Source organism: Podarcis bocagei (genome assembly GCF_964188305.1).
Source record: "Podarcis bocagei genome assembly, chromosome: 16".
NCBI lineage: Eukaryota > Metazoa > Chordata > Lepidosauria > Squamata > Lacertidae > Podarcis > Podarcis bocagei.
Window position 1 is genome coordinate 32349890 of NC_138142.1, and position 20095 is coordinate 32369984.

At 48.5% G+C, this 20095-nt stretch overlaps 2 protein-coding genes and 1 long non-coding RNA gene across 4 annotated transcripts in view; 1 reads left to right on the forward strand and 2 right to left on the reverse strand.

Annotated features, from left to right (window-relative positions):
* Nucleotides 1-8911, forward strand: part of RPS6KA4 (ribosomal protein S6 kinase A4) — a 45940-nt gene extending 37029 nt beyond the window's left edge. For both annotated transcript variants that reach the window (XM_081173299.1, XM_081173300.1), the window contains exons 14-17: nt 1032-1223; nt 2882-3041; nt 3349-3512; nt 4777-8911. In XM_081173299.1, the coding sequence (XP_081029425.1) occupies nt 1032-1223; nt 2882-3041; nt 3349-3512; nt 4777-4989 (729 nt within the window). In that variant the 3' untranslated portion in view covers nt 4990-8911. The remainder of the gene's footprint in view (nt 1-1031; nt 1224-2881; nt 3042-3348; nt 3513-4776) is intronic.
* Nucleotides 8912-9768: 857 nt separating this feature from the next.
* Nucleotides 9769-19612, reverse strand: LOC308575018 (calmodulin-1). The gene is made up of 6 exons (XM_081173417.1): nt 19366-19612; nt 16681-16711; nt 15888-16031; nt 14543-14649; nt 12343-12478; nt 9769-10424 (listed from the first exon to the last, which is right to left on the reverse strand). Exons 1-6 carry the CDS (start codon nt 19366-19368, stop codon nt 10396-10398), a joined length of 450 nt encoding a protein of 149 aa, XP_081029543.1. The 5' UTR covers nt 19369-19612; the 3' UTR covers nt 9769-10395.
* On the reverse strand, nt 10524-12335 carry LOC308575043. The gene is made up of 2 exons (XR_014002688.1): nt 11402-12335; nt 10524-11332 (listed from the first exon to the last, which is right to left on the reverse strand). It is a non-coding gene; the product is annotated as an uncharacterized lncRNA (long non-coding RNA).
* Nucleotides 19613-20095: the final 483 nt, after the last annotated feature.

Below are 20095 nucleotides of genomic sequence, written 5' to 3' on the forward strand. Positions count from 1 at the left end.
GGGAGGGGTGACAGGAGGCCCAAGCCTCCACGATAGAGAACAGGCAACAAGAAGTTGCCGATGCCTCCTGGAAAATGACAGCGCAACAGCAAAGCAAACTCTCTCTTACACAAACACACACACACACACACACACACACACACACACACACACACAAAAACACACTTTCCCCCTAAGTTCTCTGGGACTCAGCGGCAAGCAAGGCTTGGTGAAGACCACAAGAAGTTTTTATTGATTTAGCAACATTTATAGACCAAATAAATACATAAATCTCTCAGCGGTTTACATAAAATAGTATAAGATATTTACACTGACTTTAAAAACAACTGGATATACAATAACAACATTATCAAAATATAAATAAAGGGTTGGAGCCACCTGACTCCTACTCAGAACAGACTCCTTGCCATCAGCAGGTCTACTTGTGAGAGGAGTTAGCTGGGTACAACTCCTAATCTATAGTTTAAGTAGTGTACATTATAAAATTGCATGTCTGGATTGGGCCACCCAAACAAAAGCATTTTCATCAGGTGTTGAAAACAGTACAAATAGGCAGAGCATTCTAGAACATAGCTGCCGCACTGTTAAAAGCTGGATTTCTTGCTAGCGCACAGCAAACATGAAAGTGTCCTTTTTTCCCTGGGGGTGGGGAAGGGATGTCCACACCATTTTGTGGTGCTGGCTCTTTTCCTGCTCTTTTAGACGTGACATCCATTTTTGTGTCGTGCTGCGCCCCCACTGCAGCCATTTTGTGACTGGTGCACACGGAACTCCCTTAAAATTCCAGCTGTGGCCACTGGCCCTAAAGGGCTCTGGGTACAGCTGGCACATGCCTGGCTGGTCACAAAGGAGAGCTCAGAGGCTACCAGAGAACTCACAAGAGCTGGCGCATGGGACCTATGGTTTGCTGCAGGGATGGGGAGGGTGCTCTTCTGAGAAGATCTCTGTCTAGGCACGGCTGTTGATTGCCACCCTTAAAAAAGAGAGAGATGACTCAGGCTGGCTGTTGTTCTTGGTGTGACCCCTCTTAGAATATCCTGTACGCGGACGAGTCGGAAGGAGCTCCCGTGAAGGTGATTGACTTCGGCTTTGCCCGCCTGCGCCCCCAGAACTCGCAGCCCATGCAGACGCCCTGCTTCACCCTGCAGTATGCCGCACCTGAACTCTTGCAGGATGGGGGCTATGATGAGTCCTGTGACCTCTGGAGCTTGGGGGTTATCTTGGTAGGTGGAGACGCGGTGCAAATGAAGAGAGGTCAGTGGGACTGGCCTGAGGGCTGTGGTTACCTGGGGGGGGGGGCGCCATCCAGGCCACAACACAAGCTCCTCCATTCCTTTCTCTTCTTCTGGTTTCTCCCCTTTCATGAGCAGCGTTGCTGCCTCTTTACATATTTAATAAACCATCTATATTTTGCCTGAAATCATCCTAGATTGCAGGGTAGGGCACAACTTAAAATGAGTGTGCAGAAACTTCTTTTGCGGATTTCACTGCCCCCTGCCACACAACAATCCTGCCTCCTTCTCTCTTTCCCCACGCCCTCATTCCATCCCACCCCAAACCCTGCATCCCATTCCTGATTAGCAGTGCCAGGACCTCCCTCCAAATCCAGCACCACCTTCACCTTTTCTAGTACTTCTTGACCAATTTCCGGTGCTTCCTTCAGCAACGCATGAGAGCTAGTAACTTGCTTCATTGTACTCTTAACAAACTCAGATTCCTTTTCTTTATGTTACTTGTAGTTACTGATTTTCTGTATTATTTTGATCCCTCCCTATCCCTAAGTCTCCGGGCAGCTGACAATTACAGTTTACAATTAAAAAATGAGGGGGGGGGGAGAGGGAATGAGGGAGAGAACGCAGCAGGGTGTGTAGGGACTTGGTCAAGAAAGACTACCGTATTTTTTGCTCTATAAGACTCACTTTTTCCCTCCTAAAAAGTAAGGGGAAATGTGTTTGCGTCTTATGGAGCGAATGCAGGCTGCGCAGCTATCCCAGAAGCCAGAACAGCAAGAGGGATTGCGGCTTTCACTGCGCAGCGATCCCTCTTGCTGTTCTGGCTTCTGAGATTCAGAATTTTTTTTTTTCTTGTTTTCCTCCTCCAATAGCTAGGTGTGTTTTGTGGTCTGGTGCATCTTATAGAGTGAAAAATGCGGTAATTCGAGAAAGTATGGCTTCCCTTTATCAGCTCTGTAAATAGAAAACTCTTATTGTGCCTCACAACTTCACATGTATCCTTGAGGAGAGGATTTATACATAATAACCCTCACAAAGAGATGGATGTCTTGCAGCCTGATAGCCAGTGCCATTTTTCTAGAAAAAGAGGTGCCAGAAATTACCCTGAGCGTTTACCTTGTTCTCTTATAATGTCAATGGGGCCCACCTGAGACGTGCCAGAACTGAGTTTCGGTGAGTTCCAGCTGAAGAAAGCCCTGCCAATAGCCAACCTGGTGCTTATTTAAGTTCAGGTATGCACATCAAAGTAGATAGTTCAAAGTTCAGGTATGCACATCAAAGTAGATAAATAGGTACCGCTCCAGCGGGAAGGTAAACGGCGTTTCCGTGCGCTGCTCTGGTTTCGCCAGAAGCGGCATAGTCATGTTGGCCACATGACCCGGAAAAACTGTCTGCAGACAAATGTCGGCTCCCTCGGCCAGTAAAGCAAGATGAGCACCGCAACCCCAGAGTCGTTCGCGACTGGACTAAACTATCAGGGGTCCTTTACCTTTACCTTTTTTAAATGCAGCTTTAACAAGTTATGTTTTCTGGTAATTGAGTTTACTCCTTACTGTGTTTCTGTTTGTAGTTGTATTGCTTTTAATTGTACTTATTTTGAAAACCATTGTCCTTTCTGTTGTTCTCTTCTCCCGCCCTCTCTCTTCCAGTATACCATGCTCTCTGGGCAAGTCCCCTTCCACAGCAGTCAGGAAGGGAGCGCAGCGAGCCATGCAGCCGAGATCATGCACAAGATCAAGGAGGGGCAATTCTCCCTGGAGGGCGAGGCCTGGAAGAACGTTTCTGAAGAGGCAAAGGAGCTGGTTAGAGGTGATGGGGGAATACACTTAAGGCACCAGATGGGGAAACGTACATGGCGTGTTCCTGTCTTGAGAGTGGGAAGGTTGAGGGGACTCAGTTGGTGCTAGGGAAATGAGGTAAAAACATTTTGCACTTGAGATTCTGAAGGTTTTGGAAAAACCCAGGCTTAGGACTGAAAGAAGCTCCTTTGTATCCATAAAAACAACCCTCAAATAAAATGTTGAACCAGGGTTATCTGTGGATTTGGGGATTTCAGAAGGTCTGTAAGCATTTCTAATGCGTCTTCCCTCTTCCTCGCTTGCTCTCTTCTTCTCAGGCCTCCTCACAGTGGATCCTGTCAAGCGGCTGAAGATGTCGAGCTTGCGCTACAGCGAGTGGCTCCAAGATGGGAGTGCCCTCTCTTCCACACCCCTCATGACTCCGGACATTCTGGAGAGCTCAGGGCCTGCCGTGCGAACTGGCGTCAACGTTGCCTTTATGGTAAGAAGTTGGACAACCCGAGCAGGAAGCTTCTTTGGGGGAACCGAATGAGACAAAATGTACTCGCTGGGGAGCACCAGGGTTCAGAGGATCCTGCCGGGAGTGGGGGGCACTCCTATGCTGGTGCGGCCTGCAAGGTTCATAGGTTACACTCACCCTATGAACTATAAGGCAAGATGGCAAAGCTCCTCTTGTTTCCCGAACACTGCTTTTCGTGTTATGTTGGGCCTGAGTATTGAGAGGAATACCGTATTTTTTGCTCCATAAGGCGCACCTACTTTTTTTTTGGGGGGGGGGAGTATTCAAGAAAAAAAAATATTTAAAGGGAGTGCTGAGCAGAGCCTGTATGCATCCCAGGCTCTGCTCAGCACTCCCATTTCATGAGCTGCGTGGAGCGTGACTCTTGGGGGCTTTTCCCCGAGGAGGGAGAAGGGCAGCCGCGCTCTGTCCTGTCCCCCACCCCCCGCAAAAGACAGGGATAGCCACGCAAAGCCTCTCTAGGGCAGCGGGATGAAGGCTCCCCACTGCCCTGTGGAGGCTTCATGGGCTACCCCAGAGCTGCTCAGGAGCTTGTGGGGCTGGCGGGGGAAGCCTGGGTTTCCCCCAACCCCAAAGAGCAGGTGGGAAGCAGCCTTCCCGCTGCTCCCTGAGCTTGTGGGGCTGGCGGTGGGGGAAGCCCGGGTTTCCCCCACCGCCAGCCCCAAAAAGCAGGTCGGGGAGCAGCGGAAAGACTGTGCACAGCCTCCCGCTGCTCCCCGAGCTTGTGGGGCTCGCGGGGGAAGCCCGGCTCCCCCCCCCCCGCCCCAAGGACCACACATTCGCTCCATAAGATGCACAGACATTTCCCTTTAGATTTTAAGAAGAAAAAAGTGCATCTTATGGAGTGAAAAAATACGGTAAATGGCAGTCTGATGGCAGCTTTACCATCCGGTGAGGGTGGTTACCTTCTCCCTTGAAAAGTATGCAGAGTGAAAGGAGGAAAGTGGGAAAACAGCACTCTTCCCCACTTCCTCTTTCAGCTGTGTGCTTTCAAAGACATAGTTTTAATTCTGCTGGATCTGATCCCAGATCACTTGGAAAAGCACTTTCTTTCCAGCTCTCTGGAGGAGGGTTGTTGGCTGATCTGGGGGAGTGGGAAGAGATTGACCAGATGGGTTGGCACTTCTTCAAAAACCCAAATTTTGCCCACAAACCTAAAAAAGGTGGCTAGGGTTTCGAGACAAAAGGACAAACCCTCAAGCTTCAACTCTTTCTCCTCTCCCAGGCCTTTAACAAGGGCAAGCGCGAAGGCTTTTTCCTGAAGAGCGTGGAGCACGCCCCGCTTGCCAAGCGACGCAAACTGAAGATGTCAAGCACTGGCGCCGAAGCCCGTCGCAGCAGCAGCAGCTCCTCCTCTTCCTCTTCCTCCTCCTCCGCGACTTCTTCTCGCCCCCACAAAGCCAAGGTTCCCAGAGTTTGCCACAACCCTCCCTCATAGCACCCTGGGGAGAGAAGGTGCATCGCTTGGTCAGGAGGGAAGTGGGTATTTATTGTCTATGTTGCTGTTGAGGGAGGAAGCCCCCTCCCTCCACCCCCCCCCCAATTCCACCCCACTCCCACCTTCATTCATGATGGGGTCTGTTTTGTTGTTCAAAGTGGCCCACGTCTTTCGGAGGAAAACTCTCTCTGCGGGGAGAGATTTGCAGCCCCCACCCCCTGCCCAGAAGACGACTCCTTGTGTTTCTTGCAGGGCGCTCAGTTGCTGTAGGGAGAACAAGGAGACCATAGGGCAGCCCCCTAAGAAGGCACTGCACCTTTAAAAATACCAAATCCGTGTTCCCTTTCTGATGGTTCAGGGCCTGCCGTCCCATTGCAAAGGCAGGGCCAGGAGACGTTGGGTTGTAGGTGCGGAGTCTCAAGCGGAGGCCATGTGGAGGTGATGCCTCTGCCTCCCAGCCCTCCCCCTGAAAGCACAAGAGGGGCTGGTCCCTTTTCCTGAGGGACTGGAGTCAGGTGATTTAAGGTCAGGAGTTACAATTGAAGAGGAACCCAGCCAAAAACAGCTGAGCTATTTTCATTAAGACGTGGATTTGCCTCCCTTGAGTGCAAAACCATGTATTGCGGGAGGGTGTGTATAGACATTTTCTCTGGGGAAGGCTGCTAAAAAACAGCAAAACAACAACAACAAAAAACAGGCAGGTTTTTATCCTGGCACACAGCCGAGTGCCAAGGAAAATTTTCGGCACCTCCCGCTATTGTTAAACGACAGAGGGTGGTCTCTAACATTAGTAATGCACAGAGCAGACCCACTGAAATGAATGGGCATGCTAAGTTGGGAACATTTGTTTCAATGGGTCTACTTGGGGATACAACCCAGAGGAAGAGGGCCAGGCAGGGAACAAGGGCTGTGTATCGCAGGGACGGGGCAGGGCGGGGGGGAAGGGGCAGAATCACTCACCACTTTATTTAATATAGGATGCACCGTGGATGCAAATGGGTTAACAAGCCAAATAGGAACCTCTGCGGAAAAGCGGGGTAGGGGGTGGGAGGAGATGTCTGCTGAGGGATTCCCACAAATTTCTGATAATGTGGGGCAAAAAGGGTCTTTGGTTTTTGCCTTACAGTGACAGCAGAATCTACTGTGCTGGGAGATTTTGTATATTAAAGCTCAGGCACTTCAGGAAACAAAAATGGGATGAGAGGGTGGGAATGTTGAGGGGGAGAGAGAGAGTGAGTATATTTTTAGAAAGAGAGAAATATCTGTATGTTTTTTATTATAAAAAATGCTGCAGGCAGGCTTGAGGGGTGGAGTTTGTGTGATAACACACTTGAATTTAGCAATGGGAAGGGAGAAAATCATTCTCTCAGCTTCAGAAATCTGTCCCATCTCCTTGTTCACTTAAGAGGTAGAACAAGATAAAATGTAGAAAGATGGGGAAGGAACTTCATCACATTGTTAAATCCAGTTCTGTTAACACCTTGTAACTGCACTTGGAATCAGATTTTAGTTAGAACCAGTTATTTCCCACTTTTTAAGACAGATAAAATGGAAGTGTTGAATTTTGCTCACTTCTAATTTGAGAGCAGGATCCTGATGGCATTAGCTTGGATAGGATCATTAAAATAAACATAAATTTAGAATTTTGCTCATCACAACTTGGAAGTTTGCACAGAGATCCCATTTCCAAAATTCAGATTTATTTTTTTACTACTAAGACCCAGCCCATCTGTGACTGTATAAATGAATGTGAAAGTCATGTTGCAACATTTGAAGTTTTTAAGCAGAGGTTGGATGTCCATACGTCACTGATGCTTTAGATGAGATTTCTGCATTGCAGGTGGGTTAGAGATGACCCTGAGGGTCCCTTCCAACTCTAGAATTCTATGATTAATTTGTGGGGGTTTTTGTAACCCCATTTTGCTTACACTACTGTTGCAGAAAGGTTATGTTCAAATTTTGTCAAAAGTCCAAGCTTTTAAAAGCAAATAATTGTACGTGTTTATAGAGCACTGAGGGATTCTAATTACCTAGCATTTGTTCATCAGATTAAGAGGGAACGACTGAAACCTGAGGTCATCCAATGAAGACTAGTAGGAGATTCAGAACAGATAAAAGGGAGGACTTATTTAAAAGGTGCGTAATTAACTATGGAACTCACAGCCATAGTTGATGGCCACCAATTTGGATGGCTTTAAAGGGGGACAAGGCTATCAATGGCTATTAGTCCTCCCGGCTCAAAGGCACCATGCTTCTGAAAAATGGGAGGGAAAACAGCGGAAGACAGCTGTCCTCCTTTCCTGCTTGTGGGTTCTCCATAGGCATCTGCCTGGCCACTGTGAGAACAGAATGCTGGACCAGATAGAACTTTGGCCTTGACCCAGCAGTTCTTCTCAAAGATGCAGAACTGTGTTAAGGTGGTAATCATTACTGAGGCCCAGATCTAAGAAATTCTAGTATATAGTAACTGTATGAATAGAAAGCCATGTGTATGTGTCTGTCTAGAATTATCAAATCTGGAATGAAAATGTTATTGTAGTAAAATAATGAGATGCCAGAATGCCCTGAAATAATACAGGAAAAGGGAGAATTAGGTTTAGACAGCAATCCTTTACACATATACATAGAAGGAAGTCTCACTGAAACAATAGCACTTGCTTCTGAGTAGACATAGATAGGAGTGCATTGTTAGCCACTTTAAAGGGAAGTGCAATTAGAGATGTAAACTACCTGGTAACTTTGAAGCCAGAGAGAGGGAAATAATAGGTTCCTCCCTCACCAACCCCAAAAAGTGGAAATTTTGGAATCTATTTCATGGCTTGACTAGCTGTATCCATTCAACCCAGGATATGCAGTGAGGTCAGCCTCTTAACTAGCTTGAATTCCCTCAGTAATCACCTTACATCCTCAACAGCTGAAGAAAACTGCTCTCACCTCACTATTTATAGCTAATCTAGCTTTGGTGTTAGAATATAAAGTGTTCACCTTAAGGGAAAATATTTAACCAAATGCTTTCTTTTCCGTGTTTCACAAAGTATCCACCCCCCCCCCTTTTAACTGATATAGAGGGGCAGGAAAGTGAAACCGCAGATAATATTCCCCCTCCAAAAAAAACCTTTTTCCCCCTTCCTGGGCATGACAAAGTGCAATTTCTTTCAGAGATGAATTGGATTTCCTGGGTAGCTCCCAAATGCTGGTTGAAGGAAAATGGACTAGAGGAGAGAAAATGTGTTTGTTTTGGTCACAATGTGATGGGGAAAGGGTCCCAAAACAGCTCTTCGGCTTCCATTCCCTTTGGGAGTGAGCGAATGTGAAACACGTATCTGTTCTTCCCAGGAGAACTCATTCTTGCTTCATCACCCGTGTGAATGGGCCAGTGTTTAACAGAGAAACTCTGGGCATATGTCTATGCGACTTATTTGAACCATCTAACTTGTTTTAAGTGGACTCTCAGCTAAGGAACTCTATTTAAATAAACTGCAAAGATCTCAAACAAGGAATTCTCAGCACCTGTACCAAAACTACATTTCCCCTTTTGGGAATAGCACGACAATAACTGCCGTTTAAAAAGTTTAGATTTGTAGCAGAGATGCTTACCGAAAAGAGTCTTGCCAGCTGCTCCCCCTCGTTCATTTTTTTTTTGCACTTGGCAGCTTTTTTCATTTGGGGAGGGGGGCTCCCCCTCCTTGGGGAACTGGGTATCCATGTATGTTTGTGTTTATGTGTGTGTGCGTGTGTGTATGTCTTAATTGCCATATCCCCCATACTCTATGCTGAAGAGATGGTGGAGGATTGAGTGGGAATGTATTCTTAAGTCCTTCTCTAAGCAGCACAAAAGGCCAAGAACCAGCCATCAGGGGCATCTCATTCATGCAACCAAACCTTGTGTATTTTTTATTTGAAAATAAAAATCACCTCTTAAGCCAACGTGTTTTGTCTTACTCTTGGCACTGGGAAGCCTATGCCTCCCTCTCCGATTGCAACAAAGGTTGTCACCAAATGCAACAGCAAAGTCCAATTGCCCACTTACCAGTCATGAGATAAACCTGGCCAGACTGAACTTGATTTCAGGGATATATACTGGACCGAGGATAATCCAAAGGCAAAATGGAAATTGTGCGGTTGATGCATTCCTGCAGTAAATCCAGATGAGCAGTCCCAACCTCTGGTTTGATTTGCACAGCTTGGTGCAAGAGGCCTGGAACAGGTTATGTGTCAAGGTTACCATGCAGAACTCAAGATGATCCCTTGATTGTGCTTTCATTAGGCCCCAGAAATCCAACTGCAGCCCCCACTGTCTGCCCATAAGGATCCCCCTGTGGCCACACTTGCAGTTTTGGATGCCAGTGTAGAATTTCCTTCTCTTGCCTTGCCCACTTTTTGGACACTTTCCCATGTTGGACACCTAGTGTGCTGTAGCTTCTGACTTCCTCCAATCTGGTGCTGCTCTGAGGTCATGATAAACACCCCTTATGCACAAATAAAACCTCCCTACAGGCTAAAATGCCCCATTGGCTGTCTGCCCCATTTTTAAGCCACCCCCATCCAAGAGAACCAGAAACAGCCCCCGTGATGATTCACACAAGGTGGGAAGCTTGTGAGAAAATGCTATTCTCTAGTTTCTGGGAAGACAAGAATGAAAGGGGATCTGTGGAGCTCTTTGCATGGGAAGGGGATCTCTACAGAGATCTGCTTCCAAGCTGGTGAGAGGAATAGATGATGCAGCCTGTTGCCTTGAAGGAGAAAACTGTCTTTAGACAAAGCACACTGGGCCCACCCTTTTGAAACACACAGACTTTATTCAAAAGAAGAAAAAGAAACCGTACACCAACTGGAATGGAACAGAATCATTCCCTGAAGCCACTGGAAGGTAAGGGAAGAGAGGGTAGGGCACGGCAATTATTAAGAGGTTTAACAGTTACAATATACCCAAGATATGCAGATATTCCCAGGAAGACAACTGCAGATGGCGGAAGGAGGCACTCAGCTGAACAAAACAGTCCATGGATGCAAGGGTTACACACTAACTGGGGTGTGGCCTTTGGAGAGGGATGGAGCGCAGGCACAAGGCAGCGGTGGAGCCAAGGGTGGAGGGGCGCCTTCACTACAGCAGCCCCTCTCCACCACTGGGCCACCCACAATGCTAGGAGTTGGGCCTTGCGTCGCTTCTCCTGGCCAGGGCTCTCCATTGGCTTCCTGCCATCCCAGCTGTACCCACTGCGGGCACAAGCATGTAAACCAAGAGGGAGGGGGAAGAGACAGCAGAGAATGGCCACAAACCGCTAAAACATCAATGGAGGCGTTGAGTGCCAGACAGACAGGAGGAGCTGGATAAGATTTCTATGGTAAGCAGACAAGTCCTTCCATTCTGCACAGGGAAAGGGAAAGGGGTGGCCGCTGCTTCTCTTATTTGGCAGTCATCATCTGTACAAACTCTAGAGGAGCAAAGGAGACAGGAAAGGGAAGTAAATCAGGACATTCAAGAGGCAGGCACCTTTCCAAACATATCCTCCTACCAATGAATTTTAAAAGATAAAAAAAATGGATTTATTTTTTTAAGTGCTTACCTAGGGTTGCCATAGGTCTGGATTTTCCAAGACATATCCAGACATATGGCAGTCCATGGCAGTGCTCAAAAACGGCTTTTTGTGATTTTGCCCAAAAAGCTTAACAACTTTGGCACGGAAAGCAAGCAAGTAGTGTCAGGAGACTTCATAGTGCTACTCAGATGTTTGGGAAGACATCAGTCATTTTGGTACTATGGATGAACTTGCAAGGCATCTCTACCAGGAGATAGAATTTGACAAAGATGACCCAGCTTAGCATAAATATCTGCACCACTGATGTTGGAGTGGTTGCCATCAGTGAGCACTCTGTAGATCCACACAGTGGGCAGTAAGTGCCTCTTCTGGTAGCTTATAAAGGATGTACAAGTATCCCCATGGACTCCTGCAAAATTCCAGCTGCTCAAGTCACTCTTCAGCTGATACATGAGCAGGGTCAACAAAAGTACAGATCTCCTGTTTGAAGATTCCTTTTGGGCTACTGCACTCATTGTGAATCCGACCCTCATATTCACAATGAAATATTCAATAATAAGATTAGAGACCAATCTACCCTTACTCTGGGCCCGGGGGATTTTGCCAGCCTGGTTATCTCATTCCAACAAATGGCCTACTTCTGGTAGCTGCGGAGAGAGTGATGGAGCTCAGGGAGGGGGACTTGCAGCCCCAGCCATTGTGTGTGCTGAACATGAAGAATAGAGGCCTAAACCTCCACAAGGCTTTCCTGCGAGAGCAGCGGAGAGGAGGCCAGCAGCAAATCACAACCAGAAGAGATATAGCTCCAGGAAGCAGAAAGAAGCTCCACCGGAAGGGGTTTGGAATTTGGAGGAGGTACTCTGGAGAAGCACAAGCCAAACTCTCTTCCATTATCCCCACAAACTGAAGCACACCTCTCAGGTGATTTGCTCCCAGGGCAAGGAGGTGTTGCGAGCAAGGATTCTCCCATGTAGTCATGGGATGCAACAATTGTTTCATATGGCCCCGACTTCATACACACATGCATCAGTCTTTGTAGCACGGGCAAACCACACCTGCCCAAGTCCCCATAAGCCCTGTGAGCAGCCCTGCAAAACTGACCATGGGGGAGGAGCACAAAGAAGGCTCTTCTCACCCAGGGCACTATTTGTCCCAGGGCCAGAGTCTGCCCATTCATCATCTTCATTATTATCCATTATTATTATTTCTATTTATATACCGCCCTTTATCCAGAGACCCTCGGGCAGAACATAGTTTAAGCAGCACAAAAACATAACATACAGCTTAATAATAAAATAACCATAATAACAATCCCCCCACATTTAACAGGTCATAGATTATTTAATGGATGACGGCCTGGGTAAAGAGGAATGTTTTCACCTGGCACCTAAAGATATGTAATGATGGCGCCAGGGGAGAGCATTCCACCAGCGGGGAGCCACCACAGAAAACGCACGTTCTTGTGCTGTCACTTTCAGAAGGTCTACGGAGTGGGGTACAGAAAAGGGCCCCAGATGACAAGTGCAGGGTCCAGGTTGGTTTGTATGGGGAGAGGCAGTCCTTAAGGTATTGAGATCCTGAGCCATGCAAGGCTTTACAGGTCAAAACCATCACTTAAAAAAAATAAATGAGCTTCTTGGGGCTTTTTTAAAGATCTACACAAGTTTCTAGCATCCATCTTTCTAAACAAATCTCTGAAAATTATGTGGGCCATAATTCCTGAGCAAGACCCATTGAAACAAAGACGACTTGCCCAAGAGGATGGCGGCTCTGTGATGCCACTCGTGCCACCGCATCCAACTCCCCTCCTCACCTTCATAATTGACTTGTCCATCCCCATCTATGTCAGCTTCCCGGATCATTTCGTCAACTTCTTCATCCGTCAGCTTTTCGCCTAAGTTGGTCATGACATGACGCAGCTCCGCAGCACTGATGTAGCCGTTGCCATCCTGTGTGTGGAACCAGGAGAGGGAGAGAGGCAGAGGACGTCGACACCCATAATAACCTATTACTCCATCCACAACTGGCTTGTCCATCCTCCCCATAAAGCAAATTAGTGCACATCAAGAAGCAGCACAGATGCATGTGACTATTTATGCAAGGATTTATGTGGCTGTGCGGTGGTCCCTCTTGCTGGCCATTGTAAGAACAGGATACTGGAGCAGATGGACCTTTGACCTGATCCAACAGAAAGGGTCTTCCTATGTTCTTAACCCACACACTTCAGATACTGATCCTTTCCGCTGTGGACCATGGAACAATACTTCCAAACAAGCTACACGGCTTCTAACCCAGTTATTTTCTCTCTCCTTCCACTTTTATTCCTCTGTAAAGATGTTTTCCTCATTGAAGAGACCCTTTCTCCATTCCTCTCTACAAATTTACAATGCACACGAAAGCTCATACCAATAACAAACTTAAGTTGGTCTCTAAAGTGCTACTGGAAGGAATTGTTTTTATTTTATTTGCAGATTTGTTTTGTTTTGACATTTTCTCCAGACAATTTTCTCTCAAATTGCAAAGAAGGGAGGGGGAACATGTGTGATAACCTGGGGAACAGATTCCTCATGTCCTAGCCAGTTGGCCAAGTGGCCTGGATTCAGATGGTAGTGGAGTTCTTGCCCAGGGCTTATTTGGTGCCCAGAATAAAACCCAAAGCGGCTCAATGAGACTGAACGCGTGTGAGGAACGTTACTGCACTCACCAAAAAGCTGCACTTCACAAAGGAGCCTAGGAAGCACTTAAAACCCCATCCCCAGTTCACACAGAGCACCAGCCAGGCCTGTTGGCTTCACTGTTCTCCCATATGAACCAAATGCATCTCTAGTAGGACACCAAACCATCCTCTGTAGCAGGGGCGCCGACTTATAAAAAATATTGGGGGGGCCCATACCAGGGTCCATACTGGCGGCAGGATGGCAGTGGTGCTTTTGCATGCAAGAACCGGCCTGCCCTCCCCAGGCTTCGCGCCGGGAGGCGGCCACCCCCTCCTACCAACATCACCTTAGCCGAACCCAGAAAAAAAGCCCCGCTCCGGCGGCGGGAACTCCCGTCCCCTCCATTCTCCCCTCACCCCGGTCCCTCGCCGGCGACGAATACACCGTTCCTCGGCCCCGCGGCTCCATTCCTTTCTAAAGTCCCGCTGCTGGGGGTCTTCCTCTGACTGACCGACCTGCCCGCCCCTTCTCAGGAGCTCCCGGTCACTTTGGGAGGCGCGCGCCGGAGTCCCCTGCGCGGTTTTTGGCAAGATGCCTAATAATTTTCTTAGATTATTGGGGGGGCAGAGCCCCCCCAAACGAATTTTTGAGGGGGCTCGGGTCCCCGCAGGCCCCATGGAGTCGGTGCCTATGCTCTGTAGTAGAAGAGGGAGGATCATAAGGGGAAATGCTTTTACCGCTACGGGACTTGCCGCCAGTAGTTCCTAGGAAAAGTGTTCAGCAATTTTCAATCTCTGGCTAAAAAGCAGCAATTTCTATTGTACGACCTTTCCCCAGTCATTGGAATAATTTTGCTTCAAAGAAGAACAAGGCGGCAGAGCTAAAAGGGCAGAGAAACTGGAAAACCTCTGTGAAAGTGTTGCTCCCAACCAGGAAGAATGGCAGCTAGCCAGCAAGAAAGCTGATGTTAGTTTTACTGTTCTAGCTATAGGACTGAGGTAACCTAACGAACTTTCGGCATTCAGGTTCAGCTGAAAAATTCCTACCCTTGGGCTCCTTCCTGAGGCCTTGGAATTAGAGTGTCATATGCTGGGATACAGCAGAACCTTTGGCTGATGTTGCTGAACTACAACTCCCACCAGCCCCAGCAAGCATTGCCAATGATGGGAGTTGTAGTTCAGCAACATCTGGAGGGCCAAAGGATCCCCACACCTGGGATAAACAACTCTCCTGCTGTAGGCCATCCACTGGAGAAAAGGGCTGCTGAGCATGTGCAGAATGCCACTGGTTCCACTAGTGAACAAGTTGTGTAGAATCTTAGCAAACATCTTTTCATCACAAAATTAGCCCCCCTACCTTGTCAAAGACTCGGAAGGCCTCACGAATCTCCTCCTCGCTGTCCGTGTCCTTCATCTTCCGAGCCATCATAGTGAGGAATTCTGGGAAATCGATGGTGCCATTCCCTGGAGAAGGGTCAGCTCTTTAGTGCTGTGCCTAAAAAACTGCTGCTGAGATCACCTGTGTAGCAACATGGAAGTCTTGTCCGCTGGTCTGCCCTCCCGCCTAGCAGGGTCAATACTTTTCAAGGGAACAATGGCTGCTGAAAACGCTTTCCTCTTCCCCCTGGACAGGACAGCAATGGCTTTGCCAAACACCAGATTGGGTGGAGAAACCCAGTTTCAGGTATGTGTTCAAGTAACTGAGGGGAATAAGGGGAAAGGGCCATGTAAGTGCCGGATAGGCCCTGTTCTCTTTAGGAAGGAGCCACAACCTTCCATGAATGCACTTGGCTTATCCTCAAGCTGGGAAGGCAGCTAAGGGAGTTCACCCATGAACAACTCAGGCAGGAACCCAGTTGGGTGGTGGGTGAATAATCAGTCCAGAGGGTGGCAAACCCCTGCAACCAAGCCAGGCTGTCCTTCCACTAGAATCAGCCTGTGAGTTCAAGAAGGCAACTCCTCACCTTCCTGCCCAGGTTTCAACAGCACACCAAGGACAACTTGCTGTCGCTTTCACCCAAAAGGCTGCCAGAATCCTCCAAATGTTCACTTCCATCTTCTACTTTGGCTCTGACTGATTAGGACTGGGGCTTATGCATCTCGTAGGATGCAACTACTGTTACCCAAACCTGAGACCTTTCACTAGGGCAAGTTAGGTAAAGGTAAAGGGACCCCTGACCATTAGGTCCAGACATGGCCGACTCTGGGGTTGCGGCGCTTATCTCGCTTTATTGGCCGAGGGAGCCGGCGTACAGCTTCCAGGTCATGTGGCCAGCATGACTAAGCCGCTTCTGCGAACCAGAGCAGTGCACAGAAACACCGTTTACCTTCCTGCCGGAGTGGTACCTATTTATCTACTTGCACTTTGACGTGCTTTCGGACTGCTAGGTTGGCAGGAGCAGAGACCAAGCAATGGGAGCTCACCCCATCACGGGGATTCAAACCGCCGACCTTCTGATCGGCAAGTCCTAGGCTCTGTGGTTTAAACCACAGCGCCACCTGCGTCCCTCAGCTAGGGCAAGTTACAAAGACTAAAATAAATTTGTCAATTTCTCACCTGCACCACGTAAATGGACCAAAGAAATGAGACAATCCTAAATGGAGGGCCAATCCTCCAGTTCCAGCTGTTACAATCCAATCCAATACCTGTTCCAGCACTACCCCATTTCCCACCCATCCCCAGTCTTGAGTGCCCAGCTCACCATCAGCATCCACCTCATTGATCATGTCTTGCAATTCCGCCTCGGTGGGGTTCTGCCCCAGGGAGCGCATGACGGTGCCAAGCTCCTTGGTGGTGATGGTGCCATCGCCATCCTTGTCAAAGAGGGAGAAGGCCTCTTTGAACTCTGAGAGAGGCAGGGAAGAGAGATAGCTCAGGGCCAGATATTACCCCCTCCAACCCAAGTCCCAGCCCCCAAACTCAGAAAGGAAACCAGAAAGGAAAGGGGCTAGCTGAGTACATTTGTAACCTCCTCCTAAACCCAGTTATCACCTTGGCAGGTATGGAGAGGGGAAGGACTACCCAGGCTGTGTCTGGGGAAAGAACGCAAGTATTCTCCCATGCAGGTTATCCAAGTCTTGCTGGGGGATAGAACTGCCCTAATGCATCAGCCCTTAAAAGATCCTGGGCCCAAACACCCAGTACTGTTTTAATAGCATTTTTTCAGGATGCAGCTACATCAACATGCGCCTCCCCTCCCTCCAGGGTTTAAATCAGTAGGGTAGAGGTCAAGCAGTATTCAGAGAAATACTTTTGAGGAAGGACATTACACATGCTCCTGTTTTACACAGGAAAGGAGCAAAGGCTGGGAGATTGTGAGGCAGTGAGTTTAGCTAGGACGTTCAGGGCCAAGCAAGAGTTTGGATGGAGGACCAAGTCCAGCACCAATTGCTGGTTCTCTTGGTATTTATGCCACACAACTGGTAACACCAACTCTTTAGATTTTGACAGATGCTGCCAATGTTCCTGGCCCCAGGAGCAAAATAATTTCTCACCTGCTATTTGCTCCTCTGTCAGCTGATCAGCCTGAAGGAAGGCCATGGAGAATGGTGGGGGAGGAGAGAGAAAGTCAGTAAGTTTTGCAGGTCTCACCTTCCTGGTCCATGACGGCCGCACCCCATTTATTTTTCTTTCTCTCTTTCTCTCTCTCTCTCTCTCTCTCTCTCTCACACACACACACACACACACTCACTCATTGACTTCTGAGCTCAATGCAGTTGTTGCCTCCACTCTCTCCCAAAGACTCACATCTGCACTCAACCCAAGTAGAGGGAGTGATATGGACTAAGAACAGAACACCCCCACAGGCCTGCCTTATGCTTACTTGGACCATTTGTCCATCAAGCTCAGGACTGTCAACACTGATTGTCAGCAGTTCATCAGGATTTCAACTTGGGGTCTCTCCTGGCCCTTCCTGGAGATTGAAGCTGGGACCTTCTGCATGCAAAGCAGGTGCTCTTCCCAAGGTACAGTCCATCAACTTCAGCCTTCAGGAAGGGCAACATGAGGCCACCAGCTCCTCTCTGACTCTCTTCTCCACGGACCCTGTACTGCCCGCTTCCAAACTTGGATGGGCTCCTGCCACCTATGGTTCCCACCTCACCTACTTCAAGTTCTCCTAACCCTTCCTTATGTAGCCTTATCACATGCTCCAAGTTCCTGTGTCAATAACCCATTTTTGATGGTTAGCATTTTTCTATTTATAACCAACATTTATGGTGGTTTACAAAGCGGTATAAGCACAAAAACAGGAGAGAGGGAGGTCTTTGCCCTAAGAAGGCTACACTCTGCGTTTTCACAGTCGGAGGACACAACAGAGCCTGGGAACATGTGCCCCTCCCCTCTTCATCTGAAGGTGGGTGACCAACATCACACCAACCCCTTCAGTGTTCTCCTATTATAATCATAAGGGGAGTTTTTAATCCTCTCTCAGGGAAGCTCCTCTTTCCAGTTTCTCAACCGTCTTTCCACTAATTCTTTCTTTAATGGAAACCACATGAGCGAGAGGGAGAACAAACACAGATCCTCCCTCCTGTCTGCTCATACTATCTCCCAACCCCATCATCTGTCTTGGGATTCACCCCTGCTCCCTTTATATTTCCATTCTCAAGGCCTTAGGTAAGGGCTGTAGCTCAGTGGAAGAGCACTTCCTTTGCATGCAAAGGGTCCCTGGTTGGAGCTCCAGCATCTCCAGGCTGGGCTAGGGAGCACTTCTGCCAGAAAACCCAGATGGACCAATGATCTGGATCTCTACAAAGCACATTATTTTGCATTTTTAAAACTTTGATTTACTACCCACTCCTCACAACCAAGTCCAACGTTCCTATGCATCCTCTCTTTGAAATATACCCTTGTCTATATATTGTCATTATCTCATTTTTAAACTTGAGATGCCTTAAGCACCGTCATTTTCTCAAGCATGCACACAACTCCTCAAAGGGTGTGTCCTCCACTTCTTACTCTCACCCCCCCTTGCAGACACAAGCCTCTTTCCTCCCCCATCAGGTGTCCACTACCATTTCTCTTTCTCAGCAGTTCAAGTACCCTCAAAATGAGGTTTTCTAGTCACACAACAGAATCTTCTTTTAAAGGCACCCCCTTTCCTATCCACCTGCTCTGAATTTTGCAAATTATTATGTTCTTCCCATTTCAGGAAATGCAAACCCCGTTATCATATTATCTCGTCACTACATCACCCTCCTTCTTCAGGAGTTTTCTTACCAATGCTCCATTTTTATTAACTGCCTCTTCTTAGCTGAGCACCCCACTTTTGGGGTAATATGAGGAAACCCCCCCCCCACTATCCCATTATCCACACTTTTATCAAATCCCCCCTTATTTAAGGGATCCTCTTCTCAGCATCCCAACCTTTATAAAGCTCTCTCTGCCAGGGCTGAATACTTTTATGAGGCCTTTTGGCACTCCTCCACCCCAGCCCGTTCCAAGAAGACTTCCACCTTCATTTTTAAGGGGAGGGTGTTCCACAGGTGCAGCTGTTTTTGAGGCAATTCCTTTCTTGGCTCCTCCCGCTTTTGGGGAGAAGTTAAAAGATTCCCCTTAGACTTCATCACCCCCACATCCTTTGCAAAGGGAGGGGAAAGCTGGCCATATACAGCTTTTTCTTCCTCTACACCCATCTCCTATTAACCCATCCACTTCCAGCTGCTCAAACCCCCAACATGGGTAAAAAAAAAAATAGGGGGTGGGAGGGGGAAAGACACTTTGAACCTCTGCCACTTCTTCACCTTCATAAGCTTCCACCCTATAATATGCCATCATTGGTGGGATGTCCCAGCCCCCCCCCCCGTGACCCAGTAATATGATAAAAGCCACAAAGGCCCCCATCTTCCGTCCCCATCAGACATGGAAGCACCCCCATCTTTTATTAACCCAACTCCACGCACATCCTATTTGGGGGATGGGATGTGAATCCGAAAAACCTTATTTATCTTGAACTTGACCATCCTAAGACCTCCATGATGGAAGACCCCTTCTCAACACACACATATCTTCATTTTGGAGAGGGTCCCCTCCCCATATAGCCCTCCATTGAGAAAAGGGGCCTGACCCCTTCCCTCCTTAAGACGCCACACTGCGCGGGGGGGGGAGGTCGAGACCCCCCCTCCTCACATGACCTCACGCTTCGCCCCCTCCCCATTTAAGCCCCCTCCCTCGCTCACCATGGTGACGTGGGGGAGGGGAAGCGGCGCTGCGACCTCTCGGCTCCTGGCTGGCGTCCGTCTCCCTCCACCCGGGGCTGAATCGTCGCCGTTGCCCCGCTCGCGCAAGCGCTCTCGCTCGCCCTCTTCCTCCTCTTCTTCTTCCTCTGCTCTAACGGCAAGCGCCGAACGTTACTTCCCGGGCCCCGCGCGCACGCGCATTCCCCTCCCTCCGGCGAGCCCCCGGCAACCGCGGCCGCAGCAATAGGAAAGGCGGCCCTTTAAATAAACCCCCGGGCCCGCCCCCTCCGCAGTCACGTGCGCCGCCGCCCGACGTCCCATTGGCTTAGCCTCACCTGCATTGCGTCAGGGGAGGCAGCTTAAAGGGAAAGCCGCGAGGAAATAGGGCGTGTTGTGAGCCGGGAAGGAGGAGGGGGCGGGAATGTAAATAAGTGGGTTACGGGGAAGAGGAAGTTGGGGAGGAGAGAGGGATGCTGTCGGCGGTATTTTTTAGAGGGTGATTAAAGGGGAGGTGGAAATCCGGGGGGGGCACACAAGTAAAGGGGAGCTTTACTTAAAAGGGATGGCCGGGTGTGATAATTCCTATTTCTTTTCCCGTTTAGGACTGCTGGGAGCATATGAATGAATGAACCAATCTTTATTTGCGTCAGCCATCGGCCATAGCAATAAAACAACAACGCGATATACAAAGAAAATAAATAAAAAGTCGACTATATAAAATGCATTTTAC